The sequence below is a fragment of the Acanthochromis polyacanthus genome, chromosome 1 (genome assembly GCF_021347895.1).
Source record: "Acanthochromis polyacanthus isolate Apoly-LR-REF ecotype Palm Island chromosome 1, KAUST_Apoly_ChrSc, whole genome shotgun sequence".
Taxonomy (NCBI): domain Eukaryota; kingdom Metazoa; phylum Chordata; class Actinopteri; family Pomacentridae; genus Acanthochromis; species Acanthochromis polyacanthus.
In genome coordinates this window covers 6,381,120-6,407,425 of record NC_067113.1, presented here as the reverse complement: position 1 = coordinate 6,407,425, position 26,306 = coordinate 6,381,120, and the positions used below count along the sequence as shown (strand labels likewise).

General features: G+C 39.4%; 2 protein-coding genes across 4 annotated transcripts; one reads left to right on the top strand and one right to left on the bottom strand.

Moving 5' to 3' along the window:
* Window positions 1-865: 865 nt before the first annotated feature.
* On the top strand, window positions 866-8,154 carry LOC110967581 (G-protein coupled receptor family C group 6 member A-like). The gene is made up of 6 exons (XM_051945203.1): window positions 866-1,005; window positions 1,087-1,399; window positions 2,124-2,912; window positions 4,313-4,525; window positions 4,608-4,725; window positions 7,226-8,154. Exons 1-6 carry the CDS (start codon window positions 866-868, stop codon window positions 8,152-8,154), a joined length of 2,502 nt encoding a protein of 833 aa, XP_051801163.1.
* Window positions 8,155-12,615: 4,461 nt separating this feature from the next.
* odc1 (ornithine decarboxylase 1) lies at window positions 12,616-17,777 on the bottom strand. 3 transcript variants are annotated; one of them, XM_051948262.1, is made up of 11 exons: window positions 17,628-17,777; window positions 16,573-16,721; window positions 16,313-16,450; window positions 15,800-15,973; window positions 15,490-15,662; window positions 15,161-15,377; window positions 14,986-15,069; window positions 14,649-14,811; window positions 14,439-14,551; window positions 14,098-14,312; window positions 12,616-13,974 (listed from the first exon to the last, which is right to left on the bottom strand). In XM_051948262.1, exons 3-11 carry the CDS (start codon window positions 16,412-16,414, stop codon window positions 13,836-13,838), a joined length of 1,380 nt encoding a protein of 459 aa, XP_051804222.1. In that variant the 5' UTR covers window positions 16,415-16,450; window positions 16,573-16,721; window positions 17,628-17,777; the 3' UTR covers window positions 12,616-13,835. The 3 variants fall into 3 exon arrangements, with proteins under 3 accessions (XP_051804222.1, XP_051804213.1, XP_051804219.1); XM_051948253.1 differs by having other exon boundaries at window positions 14,439-14,554; window positions 17,628-17,776; XM_051948259.1 differs by lacking the exon at window positions 17,628-17,777 and adding an exon at window positions 16,945-16,966 and having other exon boundaries at window positions 14,439-14,554.
* Window positions 17,778-26,306: the final 8,529 nt, after the last annotated feature.

Here is a 26,306-nt window from a genome sequence, read left to right as displayed (position 1 = left end):
CCAACCCATGTGCAATGAATCATGACAAAATGACAACTCATCATTATCTCAACTACCAGGGCACTAGATCATCAGTAAATCCACAATGAATAATTACAACCCCCCTACAAGTAGAATTCTGCGTACATTTCTACCTCAAAGTTTCTATTGACTGTCAGTATATATATGTATATATATATATATATATATATATATATATATATATATATATATATATATACACATACCACACTTTTATTCATGTGCTAATATAACTGAACAAGGGTTTTCTAATCATCAATGAGCCTTTCAACAGCATTAGCTAACACAATGTAGCATTAGAACACAGGAGTGATGGTTGCTGGAAATGTTCCTCTGTACCCCTATGTAAATATTCTATTAAAAATCAGCCGTTTCCAGCTGGAATAGTCATTTACCACATTAACAATGTCTAGACTGGATTTCTGATTCATCTAATATTATCTTCATTGAAAAAAAACCCTTTTCTTTCAAAAATAAGGACATTTGTAAGTGGACCCAAACTTTTGAACAGTAGTGTATTTGTGTAAGAGGCTCCATAGAAATTCTGAGAAAGTCTGAGCCCTAGTAATTCTGATGAAAAAAACAAGAGATAATTCAAAATACTGTCAACTGTAGAACTATATATAACTGTGAACAAGTTCCTTTCTATGATAAATTCAAATCACCTTGTTGCTTTCGTGCCAGTTAATACAACTGACAATGCAAATGATCCACAAGGGGAAGTTTTATGACAGCTGCAGTCCAGAAACCAGTTCATACTTTAGAGACGAGACCAAACACAAACATTCATCTATTTCACCTACATGTATCCAGCATGTTCACGTTGTGGTTATTTCTCAGCATCATGAGTGTATATCACTCTTGCATAGGAGTGAATAGTCCTCTGCATGCATATTCTTCTGGGGACATCATTATTGGAGGACTTTTTCCAATTCACTCAAAAACCAACCACACTAACCTGCCTGGACCAATCTCCTGTGATAAGTAAGTGAAAGACTGACTATGAGACTGTGTTATATGTAAATGACGGTGGAAATTTTATTTGTCTTCTGTTAATTTTCGTAGCTATGAATTCAACGTTTTCCTGCACACTCAAGTGATGATATATGCCATCAGAGAAGTAAACCAGCGCAAACCAAGAGTTCTACCCAACTTCACCATAGGATATGACATCTATGACACTTGTGGAGACGTCGACATCGCCATTAGAGCAGCACTCCAACTGTTGAAGAACCAGTCAGATCCTCAGAGCTGCTTAGTGCCTGAAAACAATACGTCTGCCTTTTCTGAACCCCAAACAAAGGTGGTGATTGGTGAAAGGTATTCTGAAGTGTCGACAGCTGTTGCACGAATTCTTGCTCTGTCATCAGTTGCCCAGGTTTGTCTTCTTTGTATTTGATATCATCATTATCTGAAGCTAGAAAGACTCATGATTTTTCTAACAACAAACGTTTTGAAGATATGTGACGATCGGCATATGTTTGCCTTTTAATCTTTTTGTCTGTCCGTGTGCAACATTACTCAAAAACAAACTAATGGATTTGGATGAAATTTTTAGGGAAGGTCAGAAATGACACAAGGACCACATCATTAGATTTTGGCAATGATGCGGATTACAGTCTGAATCCACTGATTTGTTAAAGATTTCTGTGTCATTGCGAGATAACTATAACTATGAAAACAAGTGAACACATGATTGTGATCCTACTACAAATCCACCGCTGCGGTCTTATTGGGACTCTTATCTGTCGGAAACGATACAAGGAACAAGTGATTAAATTATGGGGGTGTTTCCAAGTCCCATCAATTCCCACCATCCAATACATATTTAGGTCACACGACTCGGTATCTGTACACAATGTACACATGCAGAACACATGCCTGTACTCAGAGCAAGCTCATTTTGTTTGTGGGTACATCTATATTAAATGGCCACACTCTGTGTTGACATGATTTCTGCGATGAATTTTATCAAAATTTCAGCTGTTAGAAATCCCACAACAACTGAGCAGCATCGGCGGACTACTGCGTTCTCAGAGTGTTTTTCACTGTTGCCAAATGAATGGGGAACTATATTAACATGATTTTATTCCTGTTTGCAGATTAGCCATGCATCAACCAGTGAGGTGCTCAGCAAGAAGTACAAGTTCCCCTCTTTTCTGCGAACAGTGCCTAGTGATGCACATCAGACAGAGGGCATTGTTGAGCTAGTGAAAGAATTTAACTGGAAAACAGTGGCAATTGTGGGAAGCGATGATGAGTATGGGAAGTATGGCAGTGATCGACTTGAGGACCACTTCACTAATGCGAATGTCTGCATTGAATTCATGACAATCCTGCCTGGTGACTTCAACCAAAACAGTTCATTGCTACCTAAGCTGGTGGAAAAAATCAATGACTCCTCAGCTGAGGCCATCATCTTATTCACCAAGGACACCTATGTTAGAATCATTATGAAAGAAGCTATTAAAGCTAAGTTAAACAGAACATGGATTGCAAGTGATTCATGGTCCACCTCTTCAAAGATCTCTTCACTGAAAGACTTTGGGAGTGCTGGGCAAGTTTTTGGATTTATCTTTAAGAGGAAAGAGGTTCCTGGTTTCAAAGACTATGTCACCTCTGTGTTTAATGGAACGACGAACAGCTTTATCAAACATCACCTGACTCGCTATAAACCTTGCTTAAATCAGTCTGAGGAGAACGAAGAAAAAAATTGCTCACGGACAAACACTCAACAGTGTCTGCACCCCAGCTGTTTGGCAACTCACCTTGACCAGGATGAATCATACAGTATCTATTTAGCAGTCCAAGTCATTGTTGAGGGTCTCAGACGCTTGCTGAAATGCAGCAACCAGCAGTGTGAACGTGGTCCCAGATTTACAGCTTTGGAGGTACAGTAAAAAGATCTTGCAGACCTAAGCTACATTGCTACTGTATTTCTTTAATAAACACTTTTTAGAATTTTTTTTTTTTTTTTTTGCAGAGTTTGATGACAGATTTTGCGTTTATTCTGTCTGGCTAGTTTGTAAATATGAAGCTGCAAATAGCAGCTGGTTAGCTTAGCCTAGCATATAGATGATCAGTATAGGAAAATTAGCTAGCTTGGTGCTGTCTAAGTGTTATGCCTTGATTGTACTCCTTTATGAATGCACACATGAAGAGCTGGACACCATAGGGGTGTGTCGACAGGATGCTCAGCTCTTCCTCTTCGTTGTCTACGGAAGGAGACAACGCAATGCAATGCATTCTGGTAGCTCCACAATGTGCTTCTAGAGACAGGGCGTTGCTTTGCTCACTTCACATTTCCACAAGTTGCGATTTAGGCTATTTTATGCAAATTAGGGAATCTAGCCATCCCTCACTTCTTATAGAGACTCTACAAACACATTTAAACTAACTAATGTCAATCTGAAATGAAGATAGATGAAGATGATGTATGGCTTATTTGTCATCTTAGATGTTTTCAGAAGTGTTTTGGTCAATTGTTTCCATAATATGGCAGACTATGTTAGAAAGGCATTAGTGTGTATGTGTTGAATATGTAGATACGAACTATTACACATGTATGGAACAGAGTCCATACATAGAATAATAAGAAGTACATGCATCTATGGTATCTGTCTGTCTGCCTGTTGAAAGTGAGAACAATCAAGGTTTAACAGAATACAGTTTGTCTTTCATGGGTATGTTGTGCAAGTTATTTCCTTGTCTTTTTCTTGCTAAAGTAGTCACTGTCTTCACTATTGCGCTCATAGATAAGCAACAAAACAACGTATTGTCTGATATTTAGAAAATGTACACTACCATTCAAAAGTTTGGACTCACCCAAACAATTTCGTGACAATTTCACACTTTTGTTCATGTGCTAGCATATTTGCACAAAGGTTTTAAAATCATCAGTGAGGCTTTCAACACCATTAGCTAACACAATGTAGCATTAGAACACAGGAGTGATGGTTGCTGGAAATCTGTACCCCATGGAGATATTCCATTAAAAATCAGCCTTTTCCAGCTAGAATAGTCATTTACCACATGAACAATGTCTAGACTGTATTTTTGATTCATTTAATGTTATATTCATTGAAAAAGACCACTTTTCTTTCAAAAATAAGGACATTTCTAAGCGTGACCCCAAACTTTTGAACAGTAGTGTAAATATGTGCTACTTGCAATGAAAATATTCCAGCATTTTTAAAAGTGTCTTCTATGAAGTCCAAAGTATATTTTAACTTTTATAACAGATTTTCTTGATTTTGTATTAATTTGGTTTTCTTTATAATTGTCTCTGTAGCTTCTCATGGAAATCCAGAAGGTCAACTTCATTGTGAACACCACACATATATTCTTTAGCGACACAGGAGATCCCAGTTTGGGATATGATATTGTGCACTGGAACATGTCTAATTCCACACAGGTCTTACAAATAGAAACTATTGGAGAATACTGGCCCAATGGAAGAATCAAAGTCGCAGAATATCTTCGTAGCAGCATGAAAAATGTGACGGTGAGGTGAAAGTTTCATCATTTATTTATTTTCCTGAATTATTTATGAATACATTATACTGATTCTGTTGTGTCTTTCAAAGGTAACTGCTTACAACTGCTCTAAAACATGTAAACCAGGACAAGAGATGAAAATACAAAGAAGAAAGTGCTGCTATGATTGTGTTAAATGCACAACTGGAGAGTATTCCCCTGGAAACGGTACGTGATTGGTTACAAGTCTCACACATCATAATATCAGCTGACATCTGAACAGGTTCCCTTCATAAATGAAAGGCCTTCATTTAGCCAAGTAGTTCCAGGAAGTAAGTATTAGTCAAAACAGAGACAGGAACTATGCTTGTGTGTTTTTGCAAGTATGTGAAACTGACTCTGTGCTGAGGAGGCTGTCCGACTTGCTTTTTTTATGATGACCATCCTCCATCTGTCCATGCGTCCATCCGTCCATCCATCCATCCATCCATTCATCCATCCATCCATCCATCCATCCATCCATTCATCCATCCATTCATCCACTCATTAGGGTCGCAGGGGTGATTTAGCTGACTGAGGGTGAGCCAGTCTTTCACAGGGCTACATGGAGAGACAAACAAACATACTCACATTCAACTGAGAATTACCACTAAACCTTAGCATGTTTTTGGACTGTGGGAGGAAGCTGGAGTAGCCAGAGAAAATCCACACATGAACAGGGAGAACATGGAAACTCCATGCAGAAAGATCTTCAGGCCAGGACGCACATCAGAAATCTGCACTGTAACACCCCGACCCACACATTTGAAGTGAAACTGTCAAAATTTCAGGAAACACAACGATAGTAGTTGCTGATTACAAAGCATTCCAGTGGCTCTTTGCTTTGAAACTGAGCAACCAAATTAGAGAGATTCAGAGTTTCTCCTCTAAAGTCTATTCGGTATTTTGAATTGATTGAATGTGTTTCACGCCTATGGCAAAAAAGCATCTTTGCTATCTATGGGTCATACAAAAAGTATCTTCCTGATTTTACTGTGCTATAAAAGACAACTTTAAAAAATTTAATCCGCATTCAGCGAGTAAAATTTCCCACCATTTTGCATACACTTCACTTTTTAAACAATAGCTTGAACATGAAGAGTTAAGTAGTAAATTATTACTATAGAGTAGTTTTCTGCCATCAATTTAGTTTAAAAAAGAAGAGCATTCAGAGAATGCAGTACTCCACCAAGGCTGCTCAGTCATTGTATCATTTCCAACTGATGATATCTTTAAAAAATTTGTGGTCCATAGCGGTGAATTTGTGGTAGGATCGCAATCATGTGATCATCAGCAGGCAGCTGACGTAGTGTTCACTTGTTCTCATAGCTCGCAGTGATACAGAAATCTTTATCAAATCTGTGGATCCAGACGATAAGCAGCATCACTGCCAAAGTGTCCTTGTGTCATTTTGGACCTTCCCTGAAAATGCCATCGAAATCTATTTGTTTGTTTTTCAGTAATGTTGCGCACAGACAGACAGACAAACCAACACTGATTGTCACATAATTCCACCATGTTCCTTGGCGGAGTCATTATGCAACTAATAAAAAAAAAAAGTTTTCTATTAAGAATTAGGTCAGTCGTTGTGAACCTACAACATAACTGTACTTTGACAAGGTTTTATCAGAAGAAAACATCAAGAAATTCAGTTTACAATGAATTTCAAAAGGACAAAAACTGAAAGGCATTCTGTTACAAATCCAGCAGCTGATAGTGATTGTATGCTGCCTGGCCAAAAAAAAAAAAAAAGTCGCACACTAATAATTTGTTGGACCACCTTTAGCTTTGAGTATCTCACTCATTTACTGTGACATTGTTTTAAGAAGCTTCTGCTTCTGACTCTACTGTTAAATATTATATTAACTTGAGCATGGGAAATCAATTTTGGTCATTATACAGAATAGACACAGAGAGTATCTATGTTGATAAATGTTTTTTTGCATTTCTCTGGGATGGTAATTGTAAAGCATGAATATATTTTGAGAAATTGTTTGATGTCGCTATTTAATATAGCAAGGAACAAGGAAGTTTCCATTAAAGGTTGCTCTTATAAAAAAATTCCATTCCACCTTCCCTTCTGCAAAAACAACAACAACAAAAAGCCTAGTAAACACATAAACCTTCCCTTTTTCTAACCCTGCTTCCTCCCAAAAACTATGCATGTCCAGTCAGTACATCAGCATGGACTGTGTTTGTGATTCCACTCCCATATTGTTCATGTTATGAAGCAGAATAATGTGTTCACATCATGTGTTATGATGAGCAGAAGGGATACTAAATGACAGTTATTATTTGAGGAAAAAACATCTAATTACCATCTGTTGCCAGATGATGATAGCTAAAGTCTTCTCTATCACTCCTTCTGCTCAATCTGCAGAATCCCTCTCAGTCTTTAGGAAAAAACTGAAAACGCAGCTCTTCAATGAACACCTTTGCATTTGACAGACTACAAAACAATGTAGAAAAAAATGCTGTTACATCTGCACTGCCTCTGGAAACCACGGTCCTATTATCACATTTGAACTTGGTTTCTGGCTCTTATCCCAGTTGTTTTCTCCTGACTAGATGCTTGCTTATGTTGTATCTACTCTCAGATGTACGTCGCTTTATTCTTAAAGATGAATAAGTCAACTTTATTTTCTTTCCTTGTGCAGTTAAAATTGCTTTTCTTTGTTTTTCTCTGCAGGTATGGAGTGTAAGCGCTGTGGTGTCGAAAAGTATTCAATCGAAGGACAGAGGGATGAGTGTTTAAACAAAACTGATGAATATCTCAGTTGGTCAGATCACTTCTCTATCATTCTGAATTTCTTTGGGATCATTGGAATAATTGCTACCATTGGATTCACTGTTCTGTTTGCAATCTATTCTACAACTCCCATTGTTAAAGCAGTTGGAGGCTACCTGTGTTTCTTGGAACTTCTTTCCCTGCTGGCCAGCTTCAGCGTTAGCTTTAGCTTCATAGGCAGACCCACCAAGGTTTCATGTTTACTAGGCATGCCTTTCTTTTTCATAGCCTTTTCCGTCTGCATCTCCTGCATTCTGGCGAACTTGCTTCAGATTTTGGTAGGCTTCAACTTTCATCTGAAGTTAGGTTCCTGGATAAAGAAACTTAACCGACCGTTGGCTGTGGTGACCATCGTCTCTGGGGTGCAGTTGGCTCTGTCTGTGTCATGGCTGATCAAATCCCCACCAGCTCCTAAAGAGCAGCCATTAGATGTGATCATCCTGCACCAGTGTGAGATTAAGACCCGTGGGTTCATATTAGCCATGATAGCCTATCAGGCTCTCTTGGGCTTTATTTGTTTCCTGTTTGCATTCAAAGGAAAACAGCTGCCAGATTTATATAAAAATGCAGCGTTGATCTCTGTCAGTATGCTGCTGTTTTTGATCATTTGGGCTATCTTCACCCCACTCTATCTCACTCTGACAGGGAAGTACAAACCAGCCATTGAAAGTGCAGCCATTCTCATTTCTAGCTACAGCATCCTCGGCTTTCACTTGGCCCCGAAGTGTTACATTATGGTGTTCAGAAAGGAGCTGAATGATGAGAATGCCATCACTGAGCACATCAGGAAACATTATGAGCAGAAGGGCGTGGCTGTGGTGAGATCATAATTCCACACACATATCCATAAATTCTCTGTGGGTGCTGGATAACAATCATCTGAGCAGAAACACATCCTCCCGTGGTGAAGTTGTAGCCAGTGTATCTCTGCTGGACAATTTAATATGTTTTTGCTCACAAAATTCCACATTTGACCTGAGCCTAATCCATCCTTTTATTGCTTTACATTTTATATCAAAGGCTCAGTATATCTGGAACTGTGTGTGAACTATTCATTTTCCAGTGTAATATCTCTTGGTTAACAGTTGTGTGTGCAGCCTTTTTAGAACCACTAGATGTTGCTAGAGCACCAGCATCACACCTCTCCCGTGGCTTCCCTGTCATTTACAACCAGAAAGCTTGTGCATTAGACATGCCCTGAACGGCTTTAACAACTTCTCCTCAGCTTGAGTACCACTATTTTCAGTTGGCCTGTCCTCTTCTCTTTGCTTGTGTCTCTTCCACTCTGTGTGTGTCCTGTTCCACGGTCCTTCAGATTGGAGCAGACCCATGGACACACTCGACTGTTTTTAGTCTGTCTCTTGCATTTTTTTAATGTAGGACTTGGGGGCACTGTAATGCATGTACAACCAGAAAAGCTGCCTTTCCCAGCTGACCTGGTCATGTGGTAGTATAAAAATTATTTAGGAGAAGATCAGCACAGATGGATTAAAATTTTTGGCAACAGACTAATAAGAAAAGCACAAATTGGTGTATGAGGACTGACGTGTTTGATTTGCTTTGATCAAAATGCCCGTTTCAGAAGATCAGAATCTGCTGGACATGTGAGTTTGTCACCCTAACTCTAGAAATATTAAATAATAAATTATCAGCATGTGGGCTGCACAGTGGTGTACTGGTTAGCATTTTTGCCTTGCAGCAAGAACATCCCCCGGTTCAAATCCCGGCCTGGGCCTGGGATCTTTCTGCATGGAGTTTGCATGTTCTCCCTGTGCATGCGTGGGTTTTCTCCGGGTACTCCGGCTTCCTCCCACAGTCCAAAAATATGTTGAGGTTAATTGATTACTCTAACTCGCCCGTAGGTGTGATTGTTTGTCTGTATATGTAGCCCTGTGACAGACTGGCAACCTGTCCATGGTGTCCCCTGCCTTCGCCTGACTCAGCTGGGATAGGCTCCAGCACCCCCACGACCCTAGTGAGGATAAAGCGGTGTATAGAGAATGGATGGATGGACTGCACAGTGTATTGGTGGTTAGCACTATTGTCTTGCAGCTGAAGAATCCCTGGTTCGCGACTGAGTTTTCCTGAGATCTTTCTGCATGGAATTTGCATGTTCTCTCTGTGTATGTGTGGGTTTTCTCCAGGTTCTTCAGCTTCATCCCACAGTCCAAAAATATGAGGTTAATTAGTAGCTCTAAATTGTCCATAGGTGTGAATGCAAGTGTGATTGTTTGTCTCTATACGTAGCACTGTGATAGACTTGTGACCTGTTCAGGGTGTCCCCTGCCTTCACCTTAAGTCAGCTGGGATAGAATCCAGCTTCTGTGACCCTAATGTGTAGATAATGGATGGATGGATTACCAGCATGTGCACCTACTTAAGTCAGGGTACGCCCTTATGCCCAGAATTCTAACAAGGTATGGGTAGACTAAGGAGAGGAAGTTGAATGTACAGTTGAATGTACTATCAGTGTACCAATTCATTTGCACTGACTTGACTCTGACATGGTATGTGATTCCTGAAGAATGAAACAAATGAAGACCGCAGTGTGGCACATACACTACTTTCTGCTAACAATCCCAAAACATGAAACATCTAAATCACAGGAGGAAGTAGTAGCTGGTGTGGTTGTGTCACACATTAGCAAAGTCTGCCTAGCATGTGAAGTTGTAAAGGTTCAGTCGTGTCTTCATTACAAATTCCTGCTGCACGGATGTTGCTGACACTTGTATCATCAGATAATTTGCAAAGAAATTCAGCTAAATTGCAATCTTGCTCTTCTCTCTTTAATTTCCAGTGTATAAAGCCATTTTATATACTCAACTAAATTGATATAGGTGTAATTTCTTTTTACTTTTGACCACCCTGTAAATAGTGTGTATATTCTTATTTTCTATGTTATTCATATTTTCTTTCTGATACATGTGAAACAAAGATGTCTGACATACTAAAGATCAGACTGAGCAATACTTTACAGCTTTTATTTTTGGAAATGTTACACTATAAATTGCTGTATACTGTCAATAAATGAATCATAATTGTTGTTGTCAATACTTTGGCTCTACATATTCCACCATGAAACCTTATTCAAATGAGAAGACAAACACAAAGAGCTGTTTTGTGATTTTTTTTCTGAATTATGACCTGAAGCAGGAATATGTTGGTTACCTAGACTTTGTGTCATATTTAGATCCCTGATCTTTTGATATAATACATCTGAAACATTCTTTCCAGCCTGTAGTTCAGGTGAACTCTGTCAAATAATTCTGACACTCGATGGTCTCCTAAACAGTGGCAATTTTTACTAATTTATATCCTGTGATTGCCTTGTTGTGTTGACATCCTGAAATCACAATAAAGAAATACCACTTGGACGTAAAAGCCTCTGTTTGTAATATTACTGTAAGGTGTAATTTGGTAAGTACATTAACACTGAAACTATAAAGAAATAGGAGAAAGAAATATATACACTACCGTTCAAAAGTGTTGGATCACTGGGAAATGTCCTCATTTTTGAAAGAGAAACATTTTTTTAAATGAAGATAGGGGAGGAAAGCTGGGCAGGGGGCCTCTATTTCTGAAATGGCTTTAACAATCGATTGCAAGCCACCAGCCACCACAAGGGCCAGTGAAGGCCCTCACAACACTAGCATTAGAGGAGATGTCTTCCTCTATGGGGAAGGTAGGGAGAAGAGGAAAGAGGGAAGCCTGTGGGGAGTTAATGAGGGTGGTGGGGGGTCTCATCGAGGATGTCCATAAGATTGAGGACAGGGATGAACGCAGAGAAAACGGACAGCTTCTCAATATCTTCTCAAGTGTGAAATGTTCCCCTGAACACTCACTGTGATGGAAAGGTAACTGATGATTTGACACGAGTTTCTCAACTATTTGAAAAATACCTGTCAAAAGTGTAGCACTTCAGCAGGAGGACAGAAACGGACGGGAAGGCTAAGGGCTGCAGTTTCGTCCAAATGCAGGCCAGTGATTCAGATTTGACCAATTTCTCTTCAGAAAACGTGACTGCCATCCTGTCTCCTCTGAAACATACATTGCCAAAATGGAGCTCAGCAGTGGAGCGCTTTTCCCCACAAAAGTTTCAGGAAGTCGGGTTCACATTTTTCGCTGCTGAAATGGTAGCATTTGTATCACCACAAATGCTTCTTTTCCACACTTACATTACCATTCAAAAGTTGGGGGTCGCTTAGAAATGTTCTTATATTTGAAAGAAAATCTTTTTGTTCAGTGAAAATAACATTAAATGAATCATAAATCCGGTCTGGACATTGTTAATATGGTAAATGACTGTCCTAGCTGGAAACTACTAGCTGGATGATCTTTAATGAAATATCTACATAGGGGTGCAGAGGCCCATTTCCAGCCATCATCACTCCTGTGTTCTAATGCTACATTGTGTTAGCTAACCGTGTTGAAAGACTAATTGATGATTGGAAAACCCTTGTGGTTATGTTAGCACATGAATAAAAGTGAGTTTTCATGGAATTGTCTGGGTGAACCCAAACTTTTAAATGGTAGTGTATATTTTTGAAAAGACTTACATTAAAATACAATAAATTTCTGGTAAATGACTATTATTAACACTGTTATGGCTGCTTGTGGCTGTGTGGTTGGAACTGTGATTGATTTCAGCTGGCTGAGGATTGAGCTCCAGATCCCCACCTGGCACTCATGAGGAGTGATTAGACCAGAGCTCCAGCCCTGGTTCACCACACCTCCCGACCCACAGGATTGGTCTACCATGACAACTCTTCCTCCCATAAGGCCTCAATCACCACTCCTGTATAGCTGCAACCAGAACTCTGAGTGTGGGCGGCTGGTATTTGTGACCACTTTGCCCTAGTGCCTCTGAGTATTGTTTGCATTCCTGTGTGGGCTGTTGGTTTTGTGTTCACAGAGCGGTGACTGTTGACATTTTGAGCTTTGGCGGCTGCTAATTTGGTCCTTTGTCAATTTGGGCCCTGACTGCAAATACTCTGACCCTCTGAGGTCAGATGTAGCCGGTGAAAGGTGGTCAGCATAATCTATCCTGAAAAGTACAACAGTGATTAAAACATAATTGTACAAACTTTGCATGATTGTCAAATCAGTCACCAAGAGTCTCTGCAACAACCTTCTTATCAGCCAAAAAGCTCATGAAGAAAAAGCATGTTTCACCAACCACTAGATGGTGCTCTTGTAACATATTTGCTTCTCATGGTCCTTGATACCGAAGTGTTCCATTATTATTATAATTAGAAATTATTGTTGTTGTACAAAATACACAACATCCATAATTTGGTTCTGCACCTAGTGTTTTATTTATTAAAAAAATACAAAACTTCAAAAATTTTCCATAGGAAAGCATTATGAATGTGCAATCCCGTCTCTTTTATATCCATTTCAAATGTATGGTTAAACACTGCTTCTGCATTAATATTATGAACAGACTTTTTGCATTCTACAAGTTACAAAACATAAAAAGATACAATAAAGAGGAGAAGAGGAGAGGTGCAGCCTGCTTTTTGAGTCCCTGTGTTTTAAGTGTTAAACTTTAAGATTTGTTTTTGGTGGCTCCTGCAGTCTGGGATGAATTTAAGATCACATGCTTCACATGTAGATGTCTCTACACAGTTATTCTGTAGCCCCATCAGCACAGCCTATATGATGTATGGACATGCAGAGTATGATGTCTGCATACAGTATCTCTTGTGAGACTGATTTTTTTTTTTAAAAACAAGAAATAAAGTTCTTGATCGTAATCAACAGAAAAGCATTGATAGAGCAAACGTGTCACAAGAAAAAAATAAATATGGTGTTGACATATCTTGAGGATTAACACTTGGGGGGTTCTGTACAGAAGTGGCAATCATGGGAAAGATAAATATTAATATAGCAGCCATTTTTGAGGAATTAAATCACCTTTCCAACCACCTCTGTGTGAGTTACGAGCTAGGGATGTGGCTTCAGCTGTTAACAGGGCCATGAAGGGTCAGCAGTTTACAGTAAGCACTGATCATTGCTTGTGCAGCAAGTAGTCTGCTTCTACTCATTTTGACATTTTTAAAGTAAAAGCACAAGTAACCACCTCTTGGACTACCACAGTTTTAAGGGCTGTGAGTCCCATGGGGAACCTATATTGAAGTAGTTTTGTGATTTTTTTTGTCCCAACAATATTCCAATTAGGGAAAAATGTTTATAATCAAGTGCTTACAGTAATTCCCTGATATAAAAGGAAGGAAAACTGCAGACAGTCATTCAAGTACAGAGTTGCCCTGTAACACTGCTTGGAACCCATAGAGACACTCAGAGTGTGATTCAGCCTCATTCCATTGAAGGTCGATCCCCAGCTTCCATACAGAACACAAATGTGTGCAACAACATGTCCCTCTCATTCTCCCATCAAGTAACTGGCCTTGAAAATTTCACGTACATTTACAGAAGAGAAGACGGAGAACTTTCTCCAGTAATCAATAAAGATACACGACAAAGAACATTGCTGCATTTTGCAGTACATTTAAACCACATTGGCCTGGCATGGCTTAGTGGCCATGTCCATGCTGCTCACTCGGCCACAGCAGGCTGGCACTTCAAACAGGCAAGACTCCTCTGCAGGAGCTGGCATGCCCTGAGAACAGATCTGCTGCACATGTTGCCTGAAAAACAAAGCAAAGAGATACAAGTTAGATTTACCAAGAACACTAGGTGGACTTAAAATTAGAATTTTCTCCTCATGAATCCATTAACCAGCACTTTTAGGTTCTGTTACGTTGACTCACCAGGCGGGGCGGGACATGACATAGTGAATGTCTGGTCTTTGGAAGCCATTGAAGGTGGAGGAGGCAGCCACGGTGTAGGCACCCATATTCTCAAAAACCAGCCAGTCTCCCACCTGCAGCTCGGGCAAGTTGCATTGCTCGACAATGCGGTCGAGGCCATCGCATGTCGGGCCCCAAATACTGCAGGGATACAGGACCTCATCTGGCTTTGGCTTCTATTAAGAGAAGCAAGAAGAAAAGAAACAAACCATCAGAAAGACATAAGCATTTCTTTCACCTTTTACTGAACAACTGCCTTATGACAAAGTTGGTTGCCATTTCAGTCTTTCCATTTCACTGACCTTATACAGTGTTGGCAGACAGTGAGCATGATCATAGAGTATGCAGTTGAAGGAGCCATACACGCCATCGTTGACATAGTACATCAGAGTCCTGTCACTGGTCCCTTCATCTTCTTCTGTGAAAGGGAAAAGCATGTCATTGCTACTCAGCAACGATACAGATCTGTTTTCAGAATAAGCAAAGTAATGTTCCCTAATCAAGGTTGTTACCATCAGAGGCTGACTCCTCATCCATGATGACTTTCTTAGCAATGATGTTCACAACCAGTGTGTAAGCAGATGCCACATAGAAGCGTCCTGGCTCAGCAATTACTCTAACACCAGCGTCAGCAGGGAAATACTTATCGAGGGCTGGGTTGATTACAGCTGTGATCTAGAATGAAACAAGAAAAGTGTCCAGAAGTAAGGATCGGACCTAAACACTTCATTCAGCAGCATAGCTGAACAAAGAATATACAATGCGGTTAAATTTAAAACAAAGTCCAAAGCAGGGATTAATGTGTTAAACCTATGACACCTTACTTGGGAGGAAAAAAGCAAAAGATACCTCTTCAAATTTAAGTTCAGTGTTATCTGAACCAGGGAAACCACCGCCGATATCCAACAGATCCATGTTGAAGCCCAGCTCATCCTAGAGGTCACAACATTAAGTCTTAGTTTACTTTGCTGAGTAAAGACAAATTTCAAATCATAGCTGCATTTCTATTTCAGCCACAACTCACCCCCATGTCGAAGACACAGCGGGCATCTGCAATAGCCTGGGTGTAGGTCTCAGGATCAGTGCAGCCGCTGCCAACATGGAAGCTTACACCGATTACATCCAGCCCCAGTTCCTTAGCCCGCTCCAGAAGACCTCGACAAGCTTTGAGTGGGGCTCCAAACTTCACACTGAGGCGACACACTGCCTTTGAGTCATCTGTGGCGATGCGCAGCACCAGCCTGAACACAAAATAGAAATAATGAAAAAAAGACAAAAAAAAAAGTAAAAGGCAAAAAAATAAAATAATCAAAACAAACTCAATTATTCCTAACAGACTGTATAAAGTCTTACTTGGCATTTTCATGGCACCGGGCCACTTTCAGGAGTTCCACTTCACTATCAAAAGTCATCATCTGGACCCCATGGGCAGATGCATACTTGATCTGAGAAACTTGCTTGCAGGGGTTGGCATAGATGATTCTGCTTGGATCAACTCCCAGAGACTGCACCAGCTGAATCTCCGTCTACAGGGGGACGATGCCAGCAGTTAGCAAAATAAGTGTCAGTTTCAAAATATGAGCTGCCAATGCAATTTCAGCTAATTTTAAGTGAGTTTTGTATGGTGGTACTCTGAGAACTATGGAAACATTCCAAAGTGTACCTTGCTTGCACAGTCAAAGCCAGTTCCTAGAGATGCCAATGTCATGACCACAGCCCGGCTGTCGTTGCATTTGACGGCATAGAAAGGAGTAACACGAGGCAGGGCCCTTGCCCAGCGCAGGTGTTTCTTCAGCACATCTCCCAAGTCACAGATATAGAAGGCATCCCTGTCATCCTACAATGGAGTGTAGGATGGAAAAAATACAGAACACATATGCGTTTTATAAAAATTTCTTAAGTAAAGCAGAATCTGTCAATGCATTACAGACTGCAACAATAACATTACATTATGTATGCAGCACTGGCATAACTATTTTTAACAGTATTATTTAAAGCATTTTAAAGTCTGATGAAGGAAAAGGAAAAACCAGAAAGTGCAGTATCATGAAACCTGACCAGGAGTGTAGGATTTCACTTCAACAGTATGCTTACAGTGACATCCTGTTGACATTTATCACCTAACAAATGAGACCATCTGTGTATCCCTCAAGCAATGCCAGCACAGGATGCCTACCGTCATGGATGACTCATTGATCTTCTGCTCAACAATATCCCGAGCAGAGAAACCCTCCTCAAGGAAAGAAAAATCAAACTCAGTGGGCATGACAGTGTTCATGGTCACAAGAAGTCCTTTGGATTGGTTACTAGCAAACTGGAAGAGAAAGAGAGGAAGGCTTGAATAAGTGAAATAATACTTTTGTTACAGTATTTTCTGTAGTGTCATGTAAAGATGAATAAGCGACATTGAATCTGACAATACAGCGAGTCACTTACTTGGATATGAAAGAGATGGAATCTGGAGTATCTGTTACTCAGGTGCAGAGAAGCCAAGGAGGCTCACCAGTGAAGTTAAACCCCTTTAAATAAGACTCAAGGCCGGGGCCTGCTGAGTAGCCAGTGTGTGATTTGTCAAAGTGCAGATTCTGCAGACAAAAGAAGTCACAAGTATTTAAGCATAAATAAGGCATTTTCTTCCAGATAAACAGTTCGATCAGGAAAGAAATCGCCGCTATATAGACTACTTTAGTAAATCGAAAACTAGAAATATCAAATTCGGGATATTATGTTTAAAATGCAACAGAAATTTACGGATTATTCTGAATTGTACTTCAAACAGTCGAGGCTTAAGGTGCGCCCAAAACATACAGATATCAATCGTCATTCATCCGCAGTTGTCTGGTCTTTAAGAGCGCTCCATTTTCTAACTGTCATGACAATTTGACACCAGCTGCACCGGAAAAAGTGATTCAAAGAACGAGTCGGCTAAGCTCCGCCCAGTCAAAATACGATCCAATTACAATGAGGATCCGCCTTTAACTTTAAAGGCCGGTAAGAAAACTAACCAATCAGACGCTAACGAATAACGCCAACGTCAGTTTACCGGTTCCGTTTCCAGCTCTCCATACCATGAGGCAATTTAGCATGTTGACTTACAGTTAACACAATTTATCAAAATGAACACGGTTAGTTTAAAAACCTGTTCTGCACAACGTCAACACAACCAGGTCTTACAGGTCCTAATAAAACTACCGTCACATGGCAACGTCGCCAACTTGCCGGTTAGTTAGCGAGGTTAAGACATATAAGATAATAATAGCAGGCTAACCAACCGGCTGTCTCACCGGCCACGTAGGGATATTCGTTAATACTCGAGAGTTGTTCAGTTTTGAATTAAAATAACTATGAAACAGCAAGATGGCCTAACCTAGAAAGTCTCACTTTCTTTGTTCTTTTAGAAGCCGCCATAACTGAACCACTCGGCCAGCATAACGCGTTGAAGCTGAAATGTGACGTGTGTCGAAATAAGTCGTCGAAAAGTCTTCACGTACCTTAAAAAGCATTTACAAAGACTTTGTCCATTAGACCCAAAAGCTGGGATAAAAAAAAATAAGCAGTTTCCTTTCACAGTGAAGTCTGCTGCTGGAGCTGTAGCTGCTCTACCACGACTGGGACCGGACTGGAAGCCGGTAAAGCGGCTACACGGTATTTATAGCGCGCTGGTTACTACGGCAACGCAGCCAGCTGAAACCGGCCACCCATCCACGTAGGAACCGGTTTAGTCTTGTCCCCTCATCCACATGGTGGGAAAGACAGACAGGGACCGCTACAGACACGACACACAAGATTAAAAAAGGTAACACAGTTCAAACCATCCTCCCGGTTACGCTGGACCTCAGACTGGGCTTTCCATCGTGGTGTTGACTTATTAGACACTGGTTAACTAACCAGCACTCAGAGCTCTGTCTGCCCTGGCTAGACTAGTAGTGTAAAAACTTGACATATAACATCTTTTGATGTGAAAAAAACAGCGATGTGAATCTTTGATGAGTCACAGATGTAATTTTTTCACATTCTGTAAATACTGTTTGCTTTATCACCACATTTCTAAGAAGAATATGAACTTATCCAGAGGCATGCTTGTCAGGACTAACTGCATTACTTGGCAGATTGTGTAAAAAATAAATAAATAAATAAACTGAGAATCACTTCATGGGTCATTCCAGAATTGGAGAAAATGTGTGCTTCAACATTTTTGAAAAATAGAACTTCTCTTTTGCAGTTCTCTGCTACATATTCATCAATAGTAGGTAATGAACGATCGAAGATTTGGATGGCTCAGCTTACACATCAGTGGTACCGTTTTATTCCTTTTTTTATTTGTTATTTGCTAATCCTACTCTACCAACAGTAACAGGGTTGCTAGTCCCTGTTAATGTTAGCTTTTTTTATAGGAGTAGAAGGTAGATATTTAGCTACCTGTTCCTGCTGACCAAGAGGACACACTGATGGAAAAAAGTCAAGTAAAAATGATACTGATACTATAGAGTGAGACATTCAGTCAAGGCTGACAATGTTATGAAAATATGAAAAACAGATAAGAGGACATAGCTTTGCTCTACCCATTCTTTAGAAAAACTGTTTTAAAAATTGTTAATGCCAATTCCAGCGTATGGTGTGACTCACTGTTTTCTTGTACCATGATAAAAAGGTTGTAATAACAGGTTATGCTAACCCTTTCATGGATAATAATAATTTAAAATATTCTGTTGATTAAAAACATGTTCCAGAAGCATCAATGAAAAAAAACTGTTTTATTTGAGATTCACTTTGGTCATCAGGGGGAAAAGAGAAAAATGGAATTTTAGGGGGAACTCCAGACATTTTGTGTTTTACAAATATTTTCAAACATTCTTTTCTCTTATTTATTTATTTTTTTTAAGATTTGGCCTCAGGACAAGTAAATTTACACAACTGTATGTTTTAGTATTTTGTACATGGATTATTTGAAATTTCATGAGTGGGATGTAAAATGTCCTCCAATTCTGGAATGACCCTCATACCAAACACTGAGAGCTCAAAGGATGTAACTATTGTCTTAATTGATTATAGGATTAATTTACAAGCAAACATTTCCTGGTCCTATGTCTTTAGCTGTAAGGATTTGATGTTTCTCTTTGTCTGACATAGTAAAAAGAATAGGACTCTTCAGATTAGCACCCATTTCATTCTTACTATGTGATTCTATCATGACGATTGTCAGTGCAGGTTCAGCATGGCCAGCTGTGATGGATGAAACCTGCACCGTATTTGTGTTAATCACTGGCAGACAGCAGCAGTCTGTTGTGTCTGACTGCCAGCACGTCTGCTGGGAACTGGCCTGGCTTGACATCAGCCTGTGTCGCTCTGACTTTCTGACCTGCCTGATGGGATTAAAGGAGATCACAGGAGAAGTCTGACATGGGAAGGTGTCAACATGGGCACATATGTCACAACAGCTCTGTAAAATCTTGTAGATATGATTAACATACACTACTGTTCAAAAGTTTAGGGTCACTTAGAAATGTCCTTTTATTTGAAAGAGGGCTCCGACTAACATTTTGTAAAAACCTTAATTACATTAATCACTGGTAAGTCGCATTAATCTGACCTGCTCACTTTAGTTATTGTGGAATGTGCCTGTGAGCCGCTCTGACTTTGAATACATTTTGTGATCCATGATTCTTATACGAGCATAAATGTATTATCAATATGCTTTCCTTTATTGGTGTTAAGTAAACGGGTATATTTAGATTAATTTCTGTATTTCTTAAATAGTTCTAAGCATTTTTAAAAACTTGTATACGATAATACCCTTCAGAGGAGACATGTGAAAAGCTGTGCTTCATAAAGTATTTAGTGTCTCTCTGTTATAATATTTGGACTAAGTCCAAAGCAAAAATACAAAAATCAGAACATCATGGGCCAGTTCCTACACTAATAGATATAGTAGATATGGTAGAAAACAAAACAGAATGCTTAAGTAAAAATAGCCACAAAATCAGCAACAAACTGAACTATTTAAATAATATAGACTACTGTTGGGGTCACTTAGAAATGTCCTCATTTGTGAAAGAAAAGCATTTTTTTCAATGAAAGTAACATTAAATGAATCAGAAATAGAGTCTAGACATTGTCAATGTGGTAAATGACTATTTGAGCTGGAAACATGATTTTTAATGGAATATCTATGTAGGGGTACAGAGGAACATTTCCAGCAACCATGACTCCTGCGTGCTAATGCTACATTGTGTTAGCTAACGGTGTTGAAAGATTGAAAGGATGCCGGGTAGCTCAACAGGTTGAGCGGGAGACCGACCCATAAACTGGGGCTTTAGTCCCCATGCAGTGGTCATGACGGGTTTGACACTTTCCTGTCTTCCTCTTACTATGATATCAAACAAAGCTGCAAAATGGCCAAAAAATAGAAAACCTTTGTGCAATTATGTTAGCACATGAATAAAAGTGTGACTTTTCATGGAAAACTTGAAATTGACTGGGTGACCCCAAACTTTTGAAAGGTAGTGTATTTATGAGTATTTTGTGAGAAAATGGAACATTTTAATATCTATATTCATATCCAAGTTTGTAAAGATACAGATACGAGCGATTTCAAAGAATGAAAATGCATAAGCCACTGAAAATTTGTGTGCAGGATTAAAAAAAACTCCAACCCTAACGGAGTTTTTACTTGCAGCAGTAAAACACTTTTTGACCCAGACCCCAGACATTTCCCCTCACCGCACCATCCAATCAGTCCAAAGGTTGCTTTCATCAACATTTGGTTTGCAAGCAGACATTACCAAATGGAGGAAAATGAAGAATCTGGTTAGTGTGACCCAACAGTACATGTGGAAATGTTGCACAGGCATCAGTTCCAGTCTACTAAAAGGAAGCTTTAGGGCTTCATGAAGACCACATATCTGTGGGCTCAACTTAATATCTTTTCCAGGTCTTGAGGCCCCAATCAAGATGGCATTCTACTCTTTGCACAACAGGGTTTCCATTCAAATCTTCTGATGGACTGGTAAGTGAAGTCATTTTTTCCAAGCAGTTTAATTATCAAAAACTAAAAAGCACAGCCCTTTCTGAGTCGGTCAAAATGTTAAAAATGAGGTTAAGCGGCAAACTTGACTGATGACATAATCTGCAATCATTTTCATACGCTACAGATTCCTCTATAGTCCTGCCCCGAATCTGAACTTGCAGCAGGCAGGCCTCGCCTCCTGTGCAGATGCCTGTCAGGCAGGATGTAGGCCCACACTTGGGGGCTTGTTCATTTTTAGCAGATGTTTATCCACTTGGTCAAAATCACAAGGTCAAAAATCAGTAGAACAAATGATGTAGGAAAATGCCCCTATTCACGCCAGCAATTTTCTTTTTGTTTCACTTTCTTCTACCAAATGTCTGTTTCTTACCCTCTCCTTCAGCCCTCTCCTTCTCCCATTCTTGTAATATTCATCTCTTGCTCTGTGTGGAGTTTCTGTTATACTTACTGTGCACCATTGTGGCCTAACCCCCACATTTACAAGGACTTACAGAGGACAAGGATGATGATTGTTATTGGCCACCCACAATATACAGTGCAGTGTTAGAGGCCTGGGAGACTGTGTGTGTATCGCTGCATCTGGCTTTGGTATTCTCTTGACTTCTTTGTTAGCAAATAGTTGCACAATGAAATGCCACGTCACTGTTACTGTTACATCCACTAATGTTCCAGTATTATCCAGCTCAAATGGCATAACATGTCTTGTCTTGACAATAACTGGTACTGTAGATGTTCGTTTGTACAAACTGAAGATAATTTGCTTTGTATGAAATGTCTTTAGTGAGTTTAACAGTATTTTTTCTGTTGACACATGCTTGCTGTACTTTCAATAAAAGTGTCTAAATGTACAAAATTCTGTTCTATACTAAGTGAACTGGTAGAGATGATTGAGGAGACTTCTCAGTAGGATAGGTCAATCCTTTTGAAAAGAGAAAGAAAGTTTCAGAGATCAACACCACATGAGCATAGAAAAGCACTTAATAATGGTAGTTATTGAGATAAAAAAAAAACGTTTTGGCACAGTATATCATGGCAGATTACTTTTCCGAATTACAGACAAATTACTTTAGATTCAAAAATGGTAGCTATTTGGCAAGCAGAGGATACAGCTATATGTTGTTCTGAAAATGATATCAAATTGTATTCAAAATAAAACGAATAAATGTCAAATTTTGGTTTCATGTAAAAAAATAATGACATTCAAGTGACAACCAAAGGAGGATCAAGTCATATGATGGAGTCGAAAGGGTGTTAGCAATCAAACTTTTGCATGTTTATATAAATTCTCTAAAGAGTCATTTCAAATGTTAGTTGACTATTATTACATTTCAAAAAATGCACACACCAAATACTTGATATAAACTTCAGCTTAGCGTGTCTGCTTGTCTATCACATGTTCACATTTTTTAATGCTTGTGAGAATTTATTAATCAGAGTTCAGCCACAGGTTTCATGTACTAGCCAAAACTGGATACCAGATTTAAAGATACTTTCTGCTCAACTAAACTGAAAATTGTTCATCTTGGACATGCTCAGTGTTACAGTTTCCTTTGCTGGTCCCTCCTGCATTTTCCTGTAGATTTTAACCTAAATACTCATTTGTAGCTGCTGAAGATATTGACCAAATATGAATCATCAAAGAGTAAAACAATCACAATAGAAAGAATATAAACAAAAAAAAAAATCTGTATGGCCCCTGGTGACTGGTTGCAGTATAAGTCCTACCCCCCTCCATGTTAGTGGATGGTCCAGTCCAGTCAAAGAAAATCTAAAGAAACCTCAAAAAAATTATTTCCAAATACCTTTTCTGTCAATTTACTACACCTTATCAAGTTGACATTTGTTCACATGCTCTTTTTGTAGACCGGATTTATGTCATAATTTGACAGATTTAAGTAGTCGTACAACTGCTGACCTTATTTGAGAACTGTACATAAGAATGTAGGAGGACTGCTCCTTTCCTCAACCATAATATTTATGGTCCATTCATTCATTCTTCATCTTTAAATAGTCTAGCGGCACATGCCACTAAATTGTGGGTTATTGAATGGAAAAATATTTTTCCTAAGCAGACAGATTCATCTGATTGCTGGTGAGATATAACAGCACAGCTTTTCACAGTAAAAATCATCTTGTGACTTCCTGAATTTATCTTGCCATCTCAACCCAGATTTTGTTAACTAATTATGAAATTCAGCAGAAACACTATTTTACTTGTGGGAGTCCTAAATTGGTTCTCTTTTATGCTGTGTTTAGGTGGAACATCGTGTTTTCAATGCTTGTATTTACTGAGCCATGACAGGGCTTCATAGGCATCCGTTAAGTTATCATGTGATAATAAATACTGCCTATAAACACTGATAACGATTACACTTTGCACAAACAACAGCAACTGATTCATTCATTCATGCAAACGGATTCTTTCACTGAAACAGCTATGCAGACGTGGTGTCAGGGGTCATGGGTTGTAGGCGTTGAGACTCCGTAAGAGGTTAACTGGCAAAATCCATGAAAGCTTGACCTCAATATTACTGACAATTTCTGGCTGGCCCAGACACATATTATGAGACCGGAAATCTTAGTGTTTCTCTGCATGGCTTTAGGTCCATCTGAGCAGATGGTAACTGTGGAATTTCTTTACCGTTTTGACTGCTTCATTTGTCATTTCAAATTAGACAGAGTGACTGAACACACAGTTAGCTTAATGAACTTAAAGCTCTGATGACGCCACAGACTCCAGCCTGACAGCTGGGTAGAGTTAAAACCATTGCTTCGTGACTAAACTAGAGTAAGCACATGGTTGCACATTGTATTGCAATCCCTGAATTCACATATAAAATTAAGGCAGTTTTTTTTTGCATCACTGCAGGTTGATATTAAAAGAGAAGGAGATACAACACATCAAACACGACAGATCATTATGTGAAACAAAGACATTCCAAGAAAAGAGTAGAAGTAAATGTCACAATATGTGTTTTCATAAAATCCACAGACAGTGGGTAAGTTGTAATTTGGGTTTGGCTGTAGGGTCAGACATGTTACCACAATAACTTCAGAAAAAGTCAATTAAAGGTTTGTTCTTGTGGCTGTCTGCTGACTGGGTTCATCCATGGTGGCTTCATTCACAAGGCTGATGTCATTCTACTCCTGCCTTCACGACAACTTGAGTGATCTACTTTTAGATACATTCCCTCAGTCTCTGTACCACACATGTAGAGGAATTCCATCCATTCTCTATACACCGCTTTATCCTCACTAGGGTCGCAGGGGGTGCTGGAGCCTATCCCAGCTGACTCGGGCGAAGGCAGGGGACACCCTGGACAGTCTGTCGCAGGGCTACATGTAGAGGAATTGCAGAATTAAATCCTAATAGTTCTTTAAAGTACACCATTTGACAGTGAACCATGTGGCCACAAGTAGCATTTTCAGTTAATGTTGATACTAAAATGTGACCTTCAATATCCCACGCAGGAAAGTGGTGCAAAGTTAACAAATGACTCAGACAGGAATTACACTGCAATAACTAGTGGCAAGGTTGAAGTTCAAACGCAAAACAATGAGTTGACTGAAGTGAGGGTTCATTTTTACTGGGTATTAATTTTTAATTTGCAAGAGGAACAACTTGTAAGAATGTGAAAGAGTCCTTGTCGTCAGAAGGAGTTCCAGCCTGAGAAAACCACAAGCTTTTCTTTGTTAAGCACTCATTTAAACAGTGGAAAGATTCAACTAAGTAGGCTAAACCATATCTGTAGGCCTATTTTTTTAGCCTCCTGATAAAAGATTACATTGAAATTTGGGTATTTCAGCTTTGTTAGATGAAGTAAGTCTCTCTGGTGGGGAAAAAATAAATCATTCCAATGTTTTCATAAAAGAAAACCTTTTCATCATCTTTTCTGTCTGCATCAGGACCAAATTTTGGAACCAGAAATGTTTATTTACAATCAAATTGAGCGTTAAATACGGTTAGCTTAGCATTAAGCATATGGAACTTTATATCGTCACTTATAAACACTCAGTCTCTGTGTTTAAATGTCTGGTAATGATATATTGACAAATACAAATTATGTTTTAAAAAAACTAAATACATAAAGGCATTTTCGAAAAGTTGCCCCTAAATTTAGTTCACTGACTAAGCTGCACAGATACTCTGACCCAGTTGTCATAGTTTAGACTTGCACAGGCTTCGTCAGAGTTGCTTACATTGACCATTTTTCTTGCTTTCAAAACATCAACTTCAAAAACTGACTGTTGACTTCCCACCTAATATATCCCACACACTGAAATGTGCCATTGGAATGAGGCAATCGGTGTTGTTCATTTCACTTTGTCAGAAGTGTTAATGCTGTGGCTGATCAGTGTGTGTGAGCTGCTCATTGTTAAACTGTCATGGTGACATTAAAGCTCCATTGTGCCTTCTATATTGTGCGTCTTCCGTCTGAGGATCACAATAAATTACCTTCTACTGTTTGAGATCCTCGTACATTCTCACTGCATTTCCAAAGTCACAGAGCAGAGATTATGCAATATTAAGGACTCCATCCATCCATTATCTATACACAGCTTAATCATCATTAGGGTCGCGAGGGGGCTGGAGTGTATCCCAGCTGACTTTTAGAATTATCAATTAACCTCAGCATGTCTTTGGACTGTGAGAGGAAGCTGGTGAGAACTCACATGTGCACAGTGACAACATGCAACCTCCACAAAGAAAGATCCCAGGCCCAGGACACGAACCAGAGATCTTCCAGATGTGAGACGACACTGCTAACCACTGGGCAACCGTCCAGTCCTATTAAAGACTTCTTACAGTGAAAATAAAGGTTTTTTTCTCCTTCATTGACATTATCATGGCATTTTTATCCACTGAAAGACATATGAGTGAAAGATTCAGACAATGCAACAGCTTTTCCACCTTGAAACATTAGTGTACTGATGTCTAAAAAAGCACATGTTCAGACAGCCAGGGTTTCATGAATAACAAACCTGATGAAGAAATCCTGTCAGCTAGCAGGGTGGGGCTTTCTCTTTCAGCAAAGAAGGGAAGAAGAACTTCTGTCTTGGGCTGCAAAATTTCAAAAGAAAAAAATTGTGGTTCTTTATTCAGCATTTCCAACATGTTGTGAGCTGTTTGATTATGTAGTTA